The following is a 20,492-nucleotide window of genomic DNA, read 5'->3' on the forward strand; positions in this document are numbered from 1 at the left end:
AGGTTCGACTGATTCTCATGCCTCAGCCTCCCAAGCAGCTGGGATTACAGGCATGTACCATTGTGCCCAGCTAATTCTTCTATTTTCAGTAGTGATGGGGTTTGGCCATGTTGGCCAGGCTGATCTTGAACTCCTGGCCTCAAGTGATCCACCCATCTCGGCCTTCCAAAGTGCTAGGATTACAGGTGTAAGCCACTGCACCCAGTCGAGACTGGGTAATTTATAAAGGTAAGAGGTTTACTTGGCTCACAGTTCACAGACTGTACAGGAAACCTCAGGAGCCGCTCCCTGCTTCTGCTTCTGGGCAACATCTGCTTCTGGGGAGACCTCAGGGAGCTTCCAATCGTGGCAGAAGGCAAAGGAGAAGCGAGGCACTTCACACGGCCGAGCAGGTCGAGAGAGGGGGCTGGAGCAGGAGCTCAAGAGAGGGAGGAGGTGCTACACACTTTCAAACAGCCAGATCTTGTGAATATTCCATCACAAGAATAGCACTGGAGGATGGTGCTAAACCATTAGAAACCATCCCCACGATCCAGTCACCTCCCACCAGGCCCCAACTCCAACATCAGGGATGATAATTCGACACGAGATTTGGGCAGGGACATAGGTCAAACCACATCGAACTGCTGGCTGTGGATCTGCAGGATGCTCCTGGCAGGGGAGGCTGGCTGAGGGTGTACGGGAACTCTCTGTGATATGTTTGCAACTTTTTGGTAAATCTAAAATAATAACAAGTTTATTAAACACAGTAAGTGACTGGATGCTTTCTACCAGACCCTGACCAGTGAACAAACTGCCAGAGAGGGCCTGTGGGGCTGGTGTGGGGGACTGCAGGTGCCCACATGGACAGCAGGGAGGGGCTCCTGAGAGGGAGGCCAAGAGTTCAAAGCACGTCGGCCAGAACCCAAAACCTACGGCACAGGAACAGGTGCTCCCAGAGCAGAAGGCAGGAAGCAGGGAAGGAGCCCAGGGAAAACCTAAAGCAGCAGGGAAATAATAAAGAGCAACGACAGAAGTCAATGACAAAGAAAAGGAACAAGCAATAAAGAACACTAGCAAAACCAAAAGCTGGTTGTCTGAAAAGGGCAATAAGATAGACATGCCCCTGGCAAGACTGTTCCCAGAAACAAGTGAGAAAACGCAAATTAAATACAGATGAAAAACACTCTAGACACAACAAAGGATGTTGTAGACACACCGACATGCACCCATACGTTGAAAACCTCAGTAAAACGGATCCTCCATTTCTGGGGGAAAATAAGCCAAAACTGGCATTAAAAAGAAGTTGGGTGGGCACAGTGGCTCACCCCTGTAATCCCAGCACTTTGGGAAGCCAGGAGTTCGAGACCAGCCTGGCCAACAAGGTGACACCCCGTCACTACTAAAAATACAAAAATTAGCCTTGTATGGTGGTGCATACCTGTAATCCCAGCTACTCGGGAGGCTGAGGTGGGAGAATTGCTTGAACCCAGGAGACAGAGGTTGCAGTGAGCTGAGATCGCACCACTGCACTCCAGCCTGGGTGACAGAGTGAGACTGTCCAAAAAAGAAAAGAAAAAAGAAGGGGCTTGCATTGTTGGGAAGACAGACCCAAAGTACCAACCTACCATCCCTGTACTTCCCGCTAAGTGCCACTGTAACAAACCCAAGCCACCTCTGGCTGCGGAGAAGGCGCTGATGGCTAGGGATCGGGGCACGACTGGTGCTGGGTTCCCTTGGGTTGCTTCCTGTCCGCATCCAAGACTTGGAGTCAAGGAAGCCACAGCCCAGAAATGCCCACAGGCACAGGCAAAGGGCAGCCCAGCAAGACAGAAGCTCTCGGGCAACAGCCATCCTATTCCAGCCAACACCCAAAACCACTGCACCCCTAGCCAGACCAGCAAAGGCTGAGGAGGGAGCCTGGACTCAACCCTGGCCAAGAGGCCCTTCCCTTCCTTGCCGGGGTGGTGAAAAGCCAGGACATTCACCCCTTCTCCATCCCCCCGCGGAGTCAGTGGAGGCCATGTGGAAGAGGCACTGTGGAACTCCTTCCCCCAAGGCAGGGAGGGAAGGTTCAGGGAAGGTCTGTTTTCCACACCACCCTCTATAGTGTCAATGAGGCCAAGCACAGGGAGCTGAGTTTCCACTCCTAGCTGGCAAGAAGGAGGCAGCACCTCCACCAAACAGCCAGCATGACTAGGCTCCCACAGAAAGTGGCTGCTCACACTAAGAACAAGGGAAGCTCCAAGCTCGGTGAAGAGGGGCAGCGCCAACGCTGACAGGGCGTCAGAATTATTTCATAAAGACAGAACAGCATCACAAAGACACTTCTACATGCAATACAAACATGCTGGAAACAGAAGAAATAGAAAGTATCAACAGAGAAAAAGAAGATATAGTAGAACCAAATGAAAATTTTGGAACTAAAAAATACAATAACTGAAATAAAAAACTCGGTGTATGGCTCAACAGCTGAATGGATGAGACAGAGAACTGGAAGACAGAATAACAGAAATTAACCCATCTTGGCCGGGCGCGGTGGCTCACGCTTGTAATCCCAGCACTTTGGGAGGCCGAGGCGGGCAGATCACGAGGTCAGGAGATCGAGACCACAGTGAAACCCCGTCTCTACTAAAAATACAAAAAATATTAGCCGGGCGTGGTGGCGGGCGCCTGTAGTCCCAGCTACTCGGAGAGGCTGAGGCAGGAGAATGGCGTGAACCCGGGAGGCGGAGCTTGCAGTGAGCCGAGAACGCACCACTGCACTCCAGCCTGGGCGACAGAGCGAGACTCCATCTCAAAAAAAAAAAAAAAAAAAAAGAAATTAACCCATCTGAACAACAGAAAGAAAATAAGGTTTAAAAAATGAACAGAGCCTTCGGGACCTTGGGACCACAACAAAAGACCTAACATTCATGTAACTGGAGATGCAGAAACAGGAAAAAAGAACTCAAAGAAATAATACAAACTTCACCAATTTGGTAAAACACATAAGCCTATAGATTCAGGAAGTTGAGCAAACCTCAAACAGGATAGACCAAAGACATCTATCCCAGACGTCAGACAGGAGAGACCAAAGACATCTACCCCAGATGTCAGACAGGATAGACCAAACACATCTACCCCAGATGTCAGACAGGACAGACCAAACACATCTACCCCAGATGTCAGACAGTGAAAGTTAAAGACAATGAAATAATCTTCAAAGCAGCCAGAGAGAAACTACATTATGTTTGTTTTCTTGAGACAGGGTCTCACTCTCTTGCCTAGCGGTACAATCATAGATCACTGCAGCCTCGACCTCCAGGGCTCAAGCAATCCTCCCAACTCAGCCAACTGAGTAGCTGGGACCAAAGGCGCATGCCACCATGTGTGACTAATTTTTGTTTTTTGTTTTTTGTTTTTTTTTTAAAGAGATGGGGTTTTGCCATGTTGACCAGGCTAATCTCAAACGCTTGGGCTCAAGCAATTTGCCCACCTGGTTCTCCCAAAATGTTGAGATTACAGGCATGAGTCACGGCACCCCACAGAAACCACATTTTACCTACAGGGGAAAAATTCAAACAACAGTGGATTTCTAACTAGACACCATGGAGGAAGAGGCATAACATTTTTCAAGCTCAAAAGAAAGAACTGTCAACACAGAATCCCATATTCAGTGAATTATCCTTCTGGAATAAAGGGAAAATCAAGATATTCTCTGATGAAGAAAAACAATGTCACCACCAGTCTTACCCTAAAAAGTGGTTAAAGTTCTCCAAACAAAAAGGAAACAAAAGAAAAAAGCTTGGAACAACAGGAAGGAATAAAGAACAAGATAAGCAAAAATATGGATAAAGATACCAGACTTTCCATCTCTTCCCCAGTTTTCTAAGTTATGTTTGATGATTGAAATAAAAATTATAACTGTGTTTGTTGTGGTTCTAACTTCTGTAGAGGAAGTATTCCAGACGGTTATAAAAGGGGAGGTTAAGGGAGATGAGGGAAGGTAGGGTTTCCACACTTAATTCAAACTGGCAAAACGACACCACCAGCAGACGTGGATCAGTCATGCAAATATAATACCCAAGGTAAGCACTACAAAAGCTATATGGTGGTCCTCCCCTTTCCACCGTTTCACTCTCTGCAGTTTCAGTTACCTGAAGTCAACTGTGGTCCAAAAATATTAAATGGAAAATTCCAGAAATAAACAATTCATAACTTTTTTTTTTCCCCAGATGGAGTTTCACTCTTGTTGGCCAGGCTGGAGTGCAGTGGTGCAATCTCGGCTCACTGCAACCTCCACCTCCCAGGTTCAAGCAATTCTCCTGCCTTAGCCTTCCAAGTAGCTGGGATTACAGGTGCCCGCCACCACACTCAGCTAATTTTTTTTTTTTGTAACTTTAGTAGAGACAGGGTTTCACCATGTTAACCAGGCTGGTCTTGAACTTCTGGCCTTAGGTGATCTGCCCACCTTGGCCTTCCAAAGTGCTGGGATTATAGGTGTGAGCCACCGTGCCCGGCCAACAATTCATAATTTTTTTTTTTTTTGAGATGGGGTCTCTCACTGTCACCCAGGCTAGAGTGCAGTGACGCAATCTTGGCTCACTGCACTGCAAGCTCCACCTCCCGGGTTCATGCCATTCTTCTGCCTCAGCCTCCCAAATAGCTGGGACTACAGGCGCCTGCCACCACGCCCAGCTAATTTTTTTTTGTATTTTTAGTAGAGACAGGGTTTTACCGTGTTAGCCAGGATGGTCTCGATCTCTTGACCTCGTGATCCATCTGCCTCAGCCTCCCAAAGTGCTGGGATTACAAGCAGGAGCCACTGCGCCCGGCCAACAATTCATAAATGCTTAAGTGCATGCTACTCTGAGTAGTGTGATGAAATCTTGCGCTGTCATGCTCTGTCCTGCCCAGGACACGAATCATTCCTTTTTCCACACCGTATACACGACCTAACATTAGTCACTTAGTAGCTGTATCCCTTATCACACTGACTCTTGTGGTACTGTAGCACTTGTGTCCGGGTAACCCTTATTTTCATAAAAAATGGCCCCAAAGTGCAACAGTAGTGATGCTAACAAGTTGGATAAGAGAAGCTGTAAAATGCTTCCTTTAGGTAAAAAGGTGAAAGTTCTCGACTTAAAAAAAAAAATAGGCTGGGCATGGTGGCTCATGCCTATAATCCCTGCACTTTGGGAGGCCAACGCGGGTGGATTAGGAGGTCAGGAGTTCGAGACCATCCTGGCCAACACAGTGAAACCCCATCTCTACTAAAAATACAAAAATTAGTTCGGTATGGTGGCGGGTGCCTGTAATCCCAGCTACTCAGGAGACTGAAAAAGGAGAATCACTTGAACCCAGGAGATGGAGGGTGCAGTGAGCCAAGATCACACCACTGCACTCCAGCCTGGGTGACAGAGCTAGACTCCATCTCGAAAAAAATAATAAAAATAAAAATACAAAAATTAGCCAGGTGTGGTGGCACGAGCCTGTAATCCCAGCTATTTGGGAGGCTGAAGCAAGAGAATCGCTTGAACCTGGAAGGTGGAGGTTGCAGTGGACAAACATCGTGCCACTGCACTGTACTCCAGCCTGGGTGACAGAGCAACACTCTGCCTCAAAAAATAATAATAATAATAATATAATATTCTGAGGTTGCTGAGATCTACAGTAAGAATGATCTTCTATCCATGAAATTGTGAAGAAAGAAAAAAAGAAATTAATGCTAATTTTGCTGTCACACTGCAAACTGCAAAAGTTAGGGCTACAGTGTGTGATAAACGTTTAGTTAAGATTTAAAAAGGCAGCCAGGCGTGGTGGCTCATGCCTGTAATCCCAGCACTTTGGGAGACCTAGGTGGGTGGATCATTTGAGGTCAGGAGTTCAAGACCAGCCTGGCCAACATGGTGAAACTCCGTCTCTATTAAAAACATAAAAATTAGTCAGTCGTGGTGGTACACACCTGTAATCCTAGCTACTCAGGAAGCTGAGGCAGGAGAACTGCTTGAACCCAGGAGACAGAGGTTGCAGTGAGCCAAGATTGCGCTACTGCACTCCAGTCTGGGCAACACAGCAAGACTCTGTCTCAAAAAAAAAAAAAAAAAAAAGATTTAAAAAGGCATTTGATTTGTGGGTGGAAGATAATAGAAACATGTTCCAAATGATGGAATCAGGTTCCATGACACCCATGGGTTCAGGTATCCATGAGGGATCTTGGAATGTATCCCCCACAGAGAAGGGAAGACACTGAAGATCTACACTGAAAAGCACTATAAGTAAATCAAATACAAATTCTAAAAAGTGTTCAAGTAACCCATAGGAAGGCAGGGGGAAGAAAACCCAGAGGGAAAAAAAGAACTAATAGAAAACAAAAGAAATCAAATGATACACTTAAGCCCTAATATAGCAATAACCACATTAAATGTAAATGTCTTAAATATATCAACTAAAAGACAGAGATTGGCAGAGTGAATTTTAAAACATGATTGAACTATCTGCTGTCTACCAGAAAGTCACTTCAAATATGACACACATATAAATTTAGAGTAAAAAGAGAAAAAAAAAGACATGAAAACTTGATTCAAAGAAAACAGGCGTGGCTATATTAATATCAGAAAAAGATGACTTCAAAGCACAGAAAATCATCAGAGACAGAAATATTACATAATAAAAGAGTAAATCTATCAAGAATGCATAGTAGGGACACATGTGTAATCCCGGCACTTTGGGAGGTCAAGGAGGACCACTTGAGGCCAGGAGTTGAAGACTAGCCTGAGCAACATAGCAAGACCCTATCTCTACAAAAAAATTTTAAAAGTAGCCAGACATGGTGGTGCATGCCTGTAGTCCTAGCTACTCAGGAGGCTGAGGTGGAAGGATCGCTGGAGCTCAGGAGTTTGAGCTTGCAGTGAACTGTGATTGTGCCACTGAGCTCCAGCCTGGGCAACAAAATGAGACCCAGTCTCTAAACAAACAACAACAACAACAACAACAACAACAACAACAACAAGAAGAATGCACAACAATTCTAATGTAAATGCACCAAACAAAAAAGCTGTAAAATACGTGAAGCAATAACTGAAAGTTATGAAAGGAGAAATAGACAAATCCACAATTATAGTTAGAGACTTCAACACCTCTCTCAACAACTGAAAACTAGACCAAAAATCGTCAAGGATATAGAAGAACTCAAAAACACCTTTAACTAGCAAGATCTATTAGACATTGATAGAGCACCAACAACAGTGGAATATACATTTTTTTCAAGTACACATGGGACATATACCAAGAAAGACCATATCCTCGGCCATAAAAAAACCATGAGAAACTTAGAATTAAAATCTGTATGATTTTAATCAATATAGATCAAACTAGAAATCAATGAAAGAAAGGTAACAGGAAAATCTCAAAACACGTGGAAACTAAATAACACACTTCAAAATAACCCACAGGCAATACTCTAGTTTCTCTTCAGATTGTATGACTCTTTTGCGTTTTACCAAATAATCCATAGGGCAAAGAGAAAATCTTAAGGGAAATAAAACAAACAAACAAAAATCACAGGAGCTGGGCTTGGTGGCTCATACTCATAATCCCAGCACTTCGGGAGGCTGAAGCGGATGGACTGCTTAAGCTCAGGAGTTTGAGACCAACCTGGGCAACAGAGCGAGACCTCATCCCTATAAAAAATACAAAAATTAGCCAGGCGTGGTAGCATGCACCTGTAGTCCCAGCTACTTGGGAGGCTGAGGTGGGAAGATTGCTTGAGGCCTGGAGTTTGAGACCAGCCTGACTGACAGAACAAGACCCTGTCTTACAGAAAATTAAAAAAATTAATTGGGTATGGTGATATGCACCTGTAGTCCCAGCTACTCAGGAGGCTGAGGCAGGAGGATTGCTTGAGCCCAGGAGGTTGAGGCTGTAGTGAGCCATGATTGCACCACTGCACTCCAGCCTGGGTGAGAGTGAGACCCTGTCTCAGAAAAAAGAGAAAATATTCAAATTATTCAAATCAATAATCTAAGCTCCCATTTCAAGAATGTAGAGGGAAAAAAACAGCAAAATAAACCACAAGTAAGCAGAAAGAAAGAAAGAATAAGAGCAGAAAGCCCAATGAAATCGAAAACAGAAAACCAATAGAGAAAAATCAGTAAAACAAACAATGGGTACTTTGAAAAGATCAATAAATTGACAAACCTCTAGTAAAAGACAATGAAAAAAAGAAGTCACGAACTTCCAGTAACAGAAATGAAATTTCCAGTATCACTGCAGATTCTGCAGACATCAAAAGGACAATTATTAAATACTTGAAACAATTATACACACATAAAATTGACAACTTAGATGAAATGGACCAATTCCTAGAGATACACAATCCACCAAAACTGACTGAAGAGTACAAAATCTAACTAGATCTACACAGCAAGGAGATTGAGTCAGTAATCCAAAATCTCCCAACAAAGAAAAGCCCAGGACACAGCAGGCGCAGTGGCTCACACCTGTAACCCCAGCATTTAGGGAGGCAGAGGTGGGGGGATCACTTGAGCCCAGGAGTTTGAGACCTGCCCGGGCAATATAGCGAGACCTTGTTCTTCAAGAAAAAAAAAAAAAGAAAGAAGACAGAAAAGCACAGGACCAGACGGCTTCACTGGTGGATTCTACTAAAACATTTAAAAGAAGAATCAACACCAATTCTTCTCAAACTCTTACAAAATGTTTAAGAGAAGGAAACATTTCCTAATTCACTCTGTGAGGCCAGTAGTACCCTGACAACAAAACCAGACAAAGACACTAAAAGAAAACTACCAACCAATATATTTTATGAATATTGATGCAAAAATCCTCAGCAAAACATTCAGCAGCACATTAAAAGGATTACACATTAAGGGCTGGGTGCAGTGGCTCACGCCTATAATCCCAGCACTTTGGGAGGCCGAGGCGGGCTGATCACCTGAGGTCAGGAGTTCGAGACTAGCCTCGCCAACGTGGCGAAACCCGCATCTCTACTAAAAATACAAAAATTAGCCGGGCCTGGCAGCGCGCGCCTGCAATCCCAGCTACTCATGAGGCTGAGGCGGAAGAATTGCTCCAACCCGGGAGACGGAGTTTGCAGTGAGCCGAGATCGTACCAGTGCACTCCAGCCTGGGCAATAAGAGCAAAACTCTAATTCAAAACAAACCATAACCAAAACAAACCATAACCATATTTCACATCATAACCAAGTGGAATTTATTCCCAGATGCAAGGATGGTTTCATACACAAAAATCAATTAATGAGATTGTGACAGACTGTGATTCAGTGTGGTCAGTCATGAGCTGACCACCTTAATAGAATAAAGAAAAAAGACCACAAGATCCTTTCAATTGATCTAGAAAAAGACCTGACAAAATTCAACACCATTTCATGTTAAAAAAAAAACAAAAACCCAATAAATAGGATAGAAGGCAACTTCCTCAGTGTGGTAAACACTATACATAAAAGCCCATAGCTAACGTCATATTCAATGGTGAAAAATGAAAGCTTTTCTTCTAAGATGAGGAAAAAGACAAGGATGCCCACAGTTGCCATTTTAATTCAACATAGTATTAAAAGTTCTAGCCAGAGGCTGGGCGTGGTGGCTCACACCTATAATCCTAGCACTTTGGGAGGCCAAGGCAGGCGGATCATCTGAGATTAGGAGTTTGAGACCAGCCTGGCCCCGTGGTGTGACCCTGTCTCTACTAAAAATACAAAAATTAGCTGGGTTTGGTGGCACGTGCACCTGTAGTCCCAGCTACTTGGGAGGCTGAGGCAGGAGAATCACTTGAACCCGGGAGGCGGAGGTTGCAGTGAGCTGAGATCATGCCATTGCACTCCAGCTCGGATGACAGAGCTCACTCTGAGACATAGTCTTGCTATGTCTCAAAAAAAAAAAAAGAAAGAAAGAAAAGGCATCCCACTTGAAAAGGAAGAAGTAAAATTATCTGTTTGCTGATGACATGATCTTACATGCAAGAAAACCCTAAAGAATCCACACACAAAAAAAGTTAGAATGAAGAAATTCAACCACAAGTGGTGGGGAGGGTGTGGAGAAACTGGAACCTGTACGCCGTTGCTGGGAACGTAAAATGGTGCAGCCACAACAGAAAACACTTTGGCGATTCCTCAAAAAGCTAAACGCAGAATTACTCAGACTCCAGCAATTCCACTCCTCAATATACACCCAAAGGAAGTGAAAGCGGGACTCAAACAGATACCTGCCCGTCAGGAATCACTACAGCACTAGTCACAGTAGCCACATACCCACCAGCACATGAAGGAACTAACAAAACGCAGTGCACACACAACGGAATGTTACTCTGCCATAAGAAAGGAATGAGGTGGTGCCACATGTGTGAACCCTGGAAACATGATGCTGAGTGAAAGATGTCAGACACCAAAGGACAGATGCTGGATGATTCCACTGACGGGACATAGCTAGACCCTGGAAACATTATGCTGCGTGTTAAGACGCCGCACACCAAAGGACAGAACGTACGATTCCACTTAGAGGACATAGCTAGAGGAGGCGCCTTCACTGAGATAACTAGTTAGGTGTCTAACTAGGATTTGGGAAGTGGGGAGTGGAGAGTCGCTGCTGAATACTCAGTGTTTCTGTCAGGAGTGAGGAAAACATTTTGGAATGTGTCTACAGTGTTGTGAATGTAGTTAATGCTATTGAACTAAGTGCCATTTTGACACTTAAAAATGGTCAAAATTTATGTTATATATATTTTACCACAATTAAAAAGTAACACAGTATACCAAAAACCATTGAATTGTACACTAAAATGGGTGAATTATGTGGTATGGGAATCGTATCTCAACAAAGCTGTTTTTCAAAAAAGATAGGAATGGCCCATAAGCACCCAGGTGCTCTGCACGTCCAGGCCATCAGGGAAATACAAACCAAAACCCCAGGGATATGGCACGCCACGCCCACCAGAACGGGTGTGCCAGAAAGGCAGATACCAAGAGCTGGCGAGGAAGTAAGCGAGACGAAAGCCTTCGTCGCTGCCGGCAGGAGTGTCAAACTGTGAAGCCGTTTTAGAAAACAGGAGGCTGTTAACCTAGGGCGACCCTGTAGCCCTGCAGTGACCCTATGACCCTGCGATTCCACTAGGTGTCTACCCAAGAGAAGTGAAAGCATCGGCCACACGGAGGCTTGAGCGCAGACGTTCGAGGCAGCATTATTCACGACAGCCCCCAACTGGAAACCACCCGAACGGACAAAGCGTGGAGAGTCTCTGCAGCGGCTTCTGTCATGAAAAGGGGTGCAGCGCTGAGGTGCTGCAGGACGGACCTCCAAACATGATGCAAAATCAAAGATGCCAAACAACCGTGTACTGTATGATTCCAGTGGCACGAAACGCCCACAAAAGAAACTTACAGAGACTGAAGGGGATGAGTGTTAGGGGCCGGGGTGGGAGCAAGGCGGGGCTGGGACTGATGATGAACAGAGTGAGGGAATTCTGGGGGGCAATGAAAACGACTGAAAGCTGCATTGCGGTGCGGCTGTACGACTCTAAGTTTACTCAAACCCACAGAACCATACACCTAGAGCAGAGGAATTGTGTGGGAGGGAAACTGTACTTCAATAAAGCTGTCTTTTTTAAGCTGACACCACAAATCAAAGGGTTGGACTGCTGTTGAGGGAAAGCACCCATGACATGAAGAAAAACTGAGGCCCCACCTCACACAACACGTAAATAAAGAACAGCGAACGGCAGCCAACTTGTAGGGAGGCCTCCCTGTGCCAGGGCCACCCAGGACACTGCCAGGCCCACTGTGGCCCCCTGAAGAGTCGCCATGCCCCTCTGAGACAGGCAGTGCCATTATCCCGATTGTATATAAAAGGAGATTGAGGCCAGAGGAGGAAGTAACCATGCAGGGACAAGCTACACCCACAGCTGCCTCTTGACCAGCAGCGGGCGATGCAGGAAGCACTCTGTGACCGTGGGTGGAGACTGGTCCTAAACAAGACCCCCGAGCACAAATCATAGGGCAAAGGATGTCAGGACCTTGCCTCATAAAGGACGAAGGATTCGGCCTAACAAAGGGCGGCACTGGCGAAAGCAAGGCTGACCAACCGAGAAGCGCTGCGTGTGACCAAAACCAAGACAGGCGCTGTCCAGAGGACACAGGGGCCCCTGCAAGCCTGGAGGACGAAGGCAGGGTGTGCGTGAGGGGAATCCCAGGTGACTCAGGTCTCAGCTCACACTGGGGAGCTGAAACCCAAGGCTCAGCCAGGGCCCTCCCTCTCCCGGCAGCTCCCTGCAGACAGGCACCAACCACACACAGGGCGTGGAGAAAACGGCAGCGTGGAGGCTCATGGAGCAGGCGCTGCAGATGCAGGAGGGCCAAGGTGCACAGGAGCTCTCAACGCAGAGGTGGGGATGGAGTCACTGTCACCCCTGCACACATGCACATGATGCTCCCCAGCCCTGTGCACTGGGGGCGCTGGCAGCAGCCAACACCCCAGCTGCAACAAGCACATGCATCGCCCAGACCCTGAGTCCTAAACACACCCAGAAGGAACCAGGGTGCCCTGCAGGAGCAGCTGTCCCACCTAGAGCCACCAGGAGCAGCGCCCAGACCCTGAGTCTTTTTTTTTTTTGAGACAGAGTTTCACTCTTGTCACCCAGGCTGTAATGCAATGGCGCGATCTTGGCTCACCGCAACCTCCACCTCCCAGGTTCCAGCAATTCTCCTGCCTCAGCCTCCCAGGTAGCTGAGATTACAGGCATTTGCCGCCACAACCGGCTAACTTTTTGTATTTTTAGTAGAGACAGGGTTTCACCATGCTGGCCAAGCTGGTTTTGAACTCCTGACCTTAGGTGATCCACCTGCCTCGGCCTCCCAAAGTGTTGGGATTACAGGTGTGAGCCACCGCGCCTGGCCCACACCCTGAATCTGAAACACACCCATAAGGAGCCAGGAGCGGCTGTCCCAGAGCCGCCGGGTGCTAGGAGCTTCTGGGTGCCAGAAAGCAAGGAAGAAACTGTCAGGCACATCATAAGGGCAGGAGCCCTGGCAGGGCAGCATATTAAAAGGGGATGGCAATGGACACAGCCAGACACACCCGTGGACAAACAGGCGAGCGGTGAGCACGGAGGAGGGAAAACTCTTCCGTTCAAGGATGCCAGCAGCGGATCAGAATTTGACAGCAGACAGACACGGCTGGCTATGAAGACTAAGGGGAGAAGGTTGAGTTTTCTAGTCTCAAAGTCTCCCGCCAGCAAAACTATCAGCCGGGGAGATCCCTTTGACAAGGATGGAGGAAGCGCCCGAGGCAAGGGAGGAAAAGAGCGCTGCACCCGGACAGGGACGTCTACTGGGGAGGACGAGGCAGGACGCGGCAGACCCCGCAGGTGTGCACAAACAGGCAGTCTGAAGTCATCCCCGTCCTGGTATCTAGGAGGACAGGCGGCATCTGGCAGAGGTTGACCCCTGAGCCACAGCCGTGGCCCCCAAAAGGGGAAGGAGCAGAGATTTACTCCCAGCCTAAATTATTCACAAGGAAAGGGAATGTGGCTCTTTAACAAGCCATCGCTTTAGGAAGCAAGGTTAACAATTTCACTTGATTCAGTGGAATATTATAAACTCTCTGGGGCCCATTTGAGGACTTCTACTTCAGGCGCAAGGTGACGATTCAGCACTTTTCACATTATTTAGAGAATAAAATTAACCCTCGCAGGCCCGGGCTGCCGCCTGTCCCCGCTGGATCTGGCCGGCTCAGCGCTTTCCCATATATAATTACAAGCTGCTATCCATCATGCGGGCGCCGCGGCGCGGACACACGGAAAGGCAGCAGTAAGCACTTCCACTAATAGAAGCAGGACCTAAATATCACTTTGATATTTTCATTCAAATCGAAACATTTTACAATAATCAGCCATGGCCTCCACGGGGATCCTGCCACTGCCCCCACAGGGTCTGGGGCTGCCCCAGCCAGGCCCTACCTCCCCGGAGGGGATTGCCTGCCAGGTTTCAGGTTGGGGAGGCCGGCCTGGCCAACCCTTGGCCTGGCAGCAGGAGCTGCGGGCTGGCTCCTCCCTGGAAGTGGGTGTGAGGACTGAGGATGAGGGAGAGGATGCTTGGGAAGGGCCCGGCCCACCACAGAACGCTGTGCACAGGAAGGAGTGTGTGGCCCAGCGTCTACAGGACCCCACAGGTGAACCCAGCAAGGGAGGGGCAGGAGAGCCGCCAGAGCCTAAGGCCCGGTGTCCTTGCAGGTGGGCTGAGAAAGGGTTCCTGGGGTGCCTGGTGTTCTTGGCTTCACGGGGGTTGCAGACCCTGAGGCAGCGCCAACACAAGTGTGAGGACCGGGTGGCACTGAGCCGTGCTGCAGGCCCCGGGGCTCCCTCCCAAAATGCCAGGGATAAGGAGCAGCTCCAGGTCCCCCAGCTCTGGCCCCTCCCCAGCCTGAGCCAGGAGGCCCCCAGCCTCAACCACCAGCCCTAGGCCAGGTGCAGGAGCGCCCAGGGCAGGGAGAGAAACAGGCGTGAGAGGCTGGGGGAGAGGGGGCTTGTACCTGGGACCAGGCCCACTGGGGACGCTGAGGCCACGCTGCTTGGGGTGGCGAGTCCTGGTGAAGCCCAGGAGGGCAGGTGAGGCAGAGGGGAGGAGCTGGCTCCACTGCCAGGAATTTCCCAGACAGGTGAGCCTGTGAGCGCCTCCGCAACACAGGAGTCAGTCATGCCCCCAGGGAGAGGGGAGCCAGAGCCATCAGCTGCAGGTGACCCTTACAGCCCAGGTCCCCAATTCTCCACCCAGCAGTGGTACCCAGCAGTGGTGCCCCACAATGAGCTCCAGCGCCAGCTCACTCCACCCTTGCCGGCCACGGCTCAGGCGGCCCCCTCGGTTCTGCCTGGCCCACCTCTCTGCCCCAGGCTGGGTAGGAGTGTCCTGTCCACCCCTTGCCTTCCTGGGGAGGCTGCTGGCCCCACATCCACCTGTAGCCCTGCCAGCTCCCTGGCCTCCAATATCCCCTTCACTGCACGGCCACCCCCAGCAACATCCCAGGAGCTGCTCCGGCCCAGTCGCCACACTCCTACCATGGGGGGCCAGCTCCCGGGGCTACCAGTGCTGCACCTGGAAGTCTAGGTCCTCTGCGCCTCACCTTCCCATGGTTCAAACCCCGCCCTGTGCTGGTGCTGTGCAACCCCGGGAAAGTTGCTGGACCTCTCTGAGTCACTTGTGAGGTGGACGTGATGACACTGACCACCTCAGGGCTGCAGAAGGACCATCCAGCCACCACGGCAGGTACCCAGGAGTGAGCAGAGGATGAACAAGCCACAGAAACCCTGCCCACTCGGGCCCCCACGGACCCCTCACCTTTGCACCCAGCGGGCAGTAGCCTTTGAGGAAGTCGCTGCAGACCTCGGCCTTGCGGGACACGTACACGTGGCTGTAGGGACAGTTGCTGTTGCTGCAGATGCCCTTCAGGAAGTAGGAGCACACCGGCATCTGTGGGGAGGGCCGGCAGTGAGGGCCAGCAGGCAGCCACCCTCCAGGGCCCACAGACGGTGGCTGGGGACCCCCCTACGGCCTCACCCGAGAGAGAAATGGACACACGGCACCAGCAGGCAGGAAGGGCAGCCACCAGGACCTGCGGGGCAGGGAGGCTGCTGCTCAGAAGTGGGCCCCAGCCTCCCCAGGTGAGCCACACCCCTGCCGTCGCTCTGTCCAGAGGAGGCATGGAGCAGCCCTGTGGCCCCGTGGCTCAGCCTCAGGGGCGCCCTCCTCTGAGTCCCTCACCTGTTCTGAGCCTGCCCACCGTCCAGGGCAAGATGGCAGCCAGGGCTCCCAACCACTAGCCTGTAGCCAGGGCTGCCCTTGGAGACTCTCAGGCCATGGGGACCGGTGTCTTGGTGGGAGGACGAGCCACGGGCCAGCAGCTAACGGAGGGCTCTCCCTCTCCAGGCACCTGACCCGTGGGCCTCAGGCAGTGTCCCTGGGCTCTAGGTGGGCAGGAGCCACCTGGAAGCAGGCCTGGTGTGGCACTGGCTGCAGGCCAGCACCATGGAGGCCAAGGCGGTCAGCAGGAGGGGTCCAGCAGCGTCCTCTGCCCCAGCACAGGGCCGATGGCCACAGTCAGTGCTTGTTATCACCACTGGGCTGGGAGAGGGAAGAAATGTAACTTTCTCCCATTTGGGGGAACCTCAGGCCTAAGGAGCAATGGCTGGGCTACAGCCACCCAGGGAGGGAAGCAGGGGGTCTCTTGCCGTCTCCAGGAGACATCTCCCTGCCCCTCGTGGGCCACCATGGGCTCCTCCTGGGCTGCCTGGGTGTCCAGAACAAGGATGTCACCGTCCGGCTGCAGCATGGAGCCCCCACAGAGCCCCTGCCAGCACCCTGGGGTCTCCAGCCTTGCCCCAGCCTATTCCTGCTCCCCTCCCAGGGCCTTGCTCCCTCCTGGGTCAGACCACCCTCCCTGCTCCCACTAATACCCTTGTCCCCCTCCCCTCCCCAGCCTGCTCAGAGCTGCTGGGGCCTGAGGAGCCCTGGGGGATCTGGGCAGAACCAGAGGCTTTAAAAAGTCACTTTTCCGGGACAAGATTGGGGATGGGAAAGGTTACTTGTCTAAGGCCAAGGAGGGAAGAAGGGGTCCAGAGAGCCAGGGCCAGGGCTGAGAGGGAGGGAGGGAGAAGGCAAAGAAACAAAGGGTGATTTAACGAGCGGGAGTTTATTTCTAATTGTCTTTTAACTGCAGCCGCAGAGGGGAGAGGGGCTGGGGGCCCGTTTGTGGCTGGTGGTGGTGGGCTGTAGACAATTCCCTTAATGTGGTTTTTGATATAGAGCCCAAATTAGCTCTAATAAAAAGGGATGATAAAGCCAACTCTACAGCAAACGGAGCTCCTCTTGGCTGTCAGAGCGGGGCTGTTATCAAGAGGAAACTGCATTCTCATTTCAATTAACCTTGTTTGCACCCCGCCACGTCCACACAAATAACAATAACATTAATTCAGGGCACTGGTGCGGGGCGTCCACATTAGACAGCTTGGAATGTGCTCCGGCTTTGGAGCTGGGAGCTAATGAACCCGAAACTCGACGTGAATTTCCAAATTGCTCACAACAGAGTTCCGAAGCTCTATTAGGGAGAAAAATGCTGATTCTTTTCAAGTTCCTCAAGGGGAAAAGCTGTTGCGGCAGCAGCACCCCTGCCCAACACCGCCTCCCTCACCCGAGGCAGCCCTCGCTCCGTTCGCATGCTGTGGTCACACCGTGGCTGAGGCCAGGGCACAGGAGCCACGTACGTCCCCGCCAGCACTGACCCCTGACCTCAGCCCCAGGGCTCCCTTGCTTCTTCCCAGCAGGGGACTCACCTTGGCTCAAAGCAAGTCTGTGGGGCTTCAGGTGGCGGGGACAACCACATGAGCCAGGAGTCCAGCTGTTCCCCCTCCAGCCCCTCCCTCCCACCCTCTGCCCAGGCAGCCTCTCCACCCAGCCCCTCACATACAGCTTCCCCCCTCCTGCCAAGCCCAGTCTGAAGAGGTCCTGAGGCCTCAGCCCTGGGTCCACAGGGGCACCTGTGGGACCACCTTCCCCTGGGTATGTGTAAGGGGGGCCTGGGGATCTGGTGAGGCCTGGTGCTGCCAGGAGAAGGGAAAAGAGACCCTTGTGCGTGGTGAGCAGGGACCCTGTCAGCGCTGCTTTCCTGGGAAGAGGTAGCCCGGCTGCAAAGCCTGCAGTGGGGTAGAGGCGGTACGGCAGACTCTAAGGACGCCAGGGCAGGGATCTGCATGTCCCAAGGCCAGGGAAAGCTGTGGGCACCATCTGCCCGGAGGCCAGGTGGCTGAGGCCCCGGAGAAAGGTGCAGGGGAGCAGGGCCACCAGCGCCGCACTCACCTTCTCCTTGGACACGTGGTGGGAGAACGGGCAGGTCCCATCCGTTTTCTTGCAGGTGCCCCGGACAAACCTGCAGCACCAGGAGAAACGGGTGTGAGGAAGGGCCAGCGGGGACCAAGGGCAGGGCCCTGCACAGAACCTCCCCCAGGCCCGCAGCGGGGGCAGGAAGGCACCTGGTGCACACGGCCACCTTCTCGGGGTCGTGGATGTAGGGGCAGCACTCGCCGCGGTTGCACCTGCCGAAGCGGTTGTAGTACATGCAGTACTCCTTCCTCTTCTCCCTGCGCTGCCGTGCCTGCCGGATGATGGCCAGGCTGCGCTGCACGGCCCGGCTGCGGACGGGGAGAGAGGTGCGTGAGCCCGAGGGCGAGCAGGGAGCCCACCCACTGCCCAGCCGGAAGGCAGTACCTGGCCAGGGAACGGCTACAGCTGCCTGCAGGATCCAGCCGGCCTGTGGGGGAGAGAGGAACAGGTCACAGCAGGCCACAGCCTGGCCCGCACGCCCTTTCCCTGCTGACTCCTAGTCAAGGCCCTCAGGGGTCCCAGCACTCAGCTCAGGCACAGCCTCCCCTCCAGGACACTGCCCACAGGTCCCCTCCCCACAGTGGTTCAGATACCCTGGGCCCTGCCAGGCCCCTCTGGAGACACAGCACCTGAGAGTGGGGAGCTGCTGGGCCCTGTGTCTGGCTCCTCTCCAGGGCAGGGTCCGGGCAGGGCTCCTGTCCCTGCCCTCAGAGCCAGTAAAGCCAGGCAGCACCCACGGAGGGCTTGGCCACGTGGGCTGGGGCCACCCGCCTGTTCCTGCTGCCTCCCTGGCCAGGCTCCCCAGGGCCACACTCTGCTGGCTGGACCCCCCTGCTGGCTTCCCCACGTCCCTGGGTGCCCACCCTGGACTAAGGCAGTGACTGGCTCATGGACACTGCTCCTGGCTCTCTCCTCAGCCCTGGCTACCCAGGAAGCTGCTCTGTAAACAGAACAGCTAACAGCAGCACCTCCCTCTGCCAGAGCCTGGGCTGGGGCTTGTGGGGGACACCTGCGGGGTCACTTAGACCAGGGCGTGAATATGGCCCATGGGGCACACATGGTCTGGCCTTTTAGGAGCAAGAACGGTTTCTGACTTTTAGAGGGCTGTAGAACTAAAGAAATGCAGCAGAGAAAGTGTGCGGGCAAAGCCCGCTTGGTGGAGGCATCTGCCCAGCTGCCCACTGCAGCTGTGGAGGCCTGGGGGAAGGGCACCTGTCCCTGAGGCCCTGGGCTGGCCCTGGCAGATCCTGGCTAGTGTCTGTTACTCTAAATTTTAGAGGTGCCTCATCAGATGCTCCTCAAAACCCCAAGCATAAGCACCACCCCAGCCTTTCTGAAACTGCACACCACGGCCTGGGAGGGCGGCGGTGGCAGGAAGGAAATGGACCTTGGGGCTGGACATGGCCGAGTGCTGCCAGGCCTGAGAGCCAAGGGGATGAGGCGGGGAGGGGGTGCCACCTGGAGGAGGAGGGTCTGCTCCAGTGACACAGCCCTGCCTGCCTTTTACAGACAGAGGTCACCCAGGATCACGGGGTGGGCAGGGCAGGACGAGCCTGCTGAGGGCGGCTTTCCCGGGTTCCTCAAATACGCGCGTGATCCTTCCCAGACCAGATCCAATTTCCTACAGGGCAAATGCTGAAATGGACACTGCAGTTAAGAGGCAGAGGTGACATCACTCAGAAATTCTGGGGACCTGAGGTGGTGACAAAGCCATCCTGGTTTAAAAAGGGATGTCCCAAAGCTGCCCAGCCCTAAATAGCCAGACCCACCCCACTCTGAGCACCAGAGAGCAGCCTCGTCCTCACTCTCCCAGGTGGCCCAGCAGCCGCAGACTCCCACCTGAGGACCCAAGGCTTCCGCTCCCTTGCACCCCCAGGCTGGAGCCCCCCACACTCCTTGCTTTGTGCTTTGCGTCCAGCCCAGTGCTCCCTAGCTGGGGTCAGTGGTGCTGCTGCCCTTCGCCCCCAGGGGCCCTGCCTACTGTTCCCACTCAGCCCGTCTCAAGTTTCAAAAGGGCAGCTCCAGAGCTGAGTGGCCAGCGAGCCCAGCTGGGGCAGGAGCAGGAGCTAGTAATGGTGCCCGGGGGCAGGAAAGGAGGTGTTGAAGAAGGCAGAAACCTGGGGGGTGTGGGGAGGCCAAGGGCAAAGGGAGGGTGATGAGGGTCTTGGTGCGGGTGGACCAACGCGGGGGTGCTCACAGCAGTCCCTGTTCTCAGGCCAGGACCCTTGTCCCCGGGTGGGCAGCAGGGCCCAGTCCAGGCGGCACGGGCATGCCCTCGCACCTGCCAGCCTGTGTGGTGAGGGACGCGGCAATGCGGCCGTCTGTCGGCACTGCTGGTTCCCAGACTCTCACCCAGGCTGCCAGTGACACTGCGACGCCATCTGCTCCCGGCCAGGGACACGCCGGCATCACGTGCCCACCTGGCAGGACCAGGGTGCAGCAGGAGGGGTTACTTCCCTTTCCACTTTGTGCTCTTTAAAAAAATGCCAGTGTGAGGCTCACGGCAGGAGTTCTGACAAGAACAGGAGGCACTTTTTCAAATGCTTTGCAGTGTTAAAAAATGCACATAAAATAGCTGGCTGGAAAAGAGGCAAGGGCTGCCTGAGAAGTGCTAAAAAGTTCAACTGAATAACC

At 52.1% G+C, this 20,492-nt stretch overlaps 1 protein-coding gene across 1 annotated transcript in view; it reads right to left on the reverse strand.

Annotated features, from left to right (window-relative positions):
- Nucleotides 1-20,492, reverse strand: part of ZC3H3 (zinc finger CCCH-type containing 3) — a 102,217-nt gene that overhangs the window by 13,329 nt on the left and 68,396 nt on the right. Inside the window, exons 6-9 of the mRNA XM_032760618.2 lie at nt 18,243-18,285; nt 18,008-18,166; nt 17,835-17,904; nt 15,321-15,452 (exon numbers count right to left, since the gene is read on the reverse strand). Of these exons, the coding sequence (XP_032616509.1) occupies nt 15,321-15,452; nt 17,835-17,904; nt 18,008-18,166; nt 18,243-18,285 (404 nt within the window). The remainder of the gene's footprint in view (nt 1-15,320; nt 15,453-17,834; nt 17,905-18,007; nt 18,167-18,242; nt 18,286-20,492) is intronic.

Source organism: Hylobates moloch, unplaced genomic scaffold (assembly GCF_009828535.3).
Source record: "Hylobates moloch isolate HMO894 unplaced genomic scaffold, HMol_V3 SCAFFOLD_9, whole genome shotgun sequence".
NCBI lineage: Eukaryota > Metazoa > Chordata > Mammalia > Primates > Hylobatidae > Hylobates > Hylobates moloch.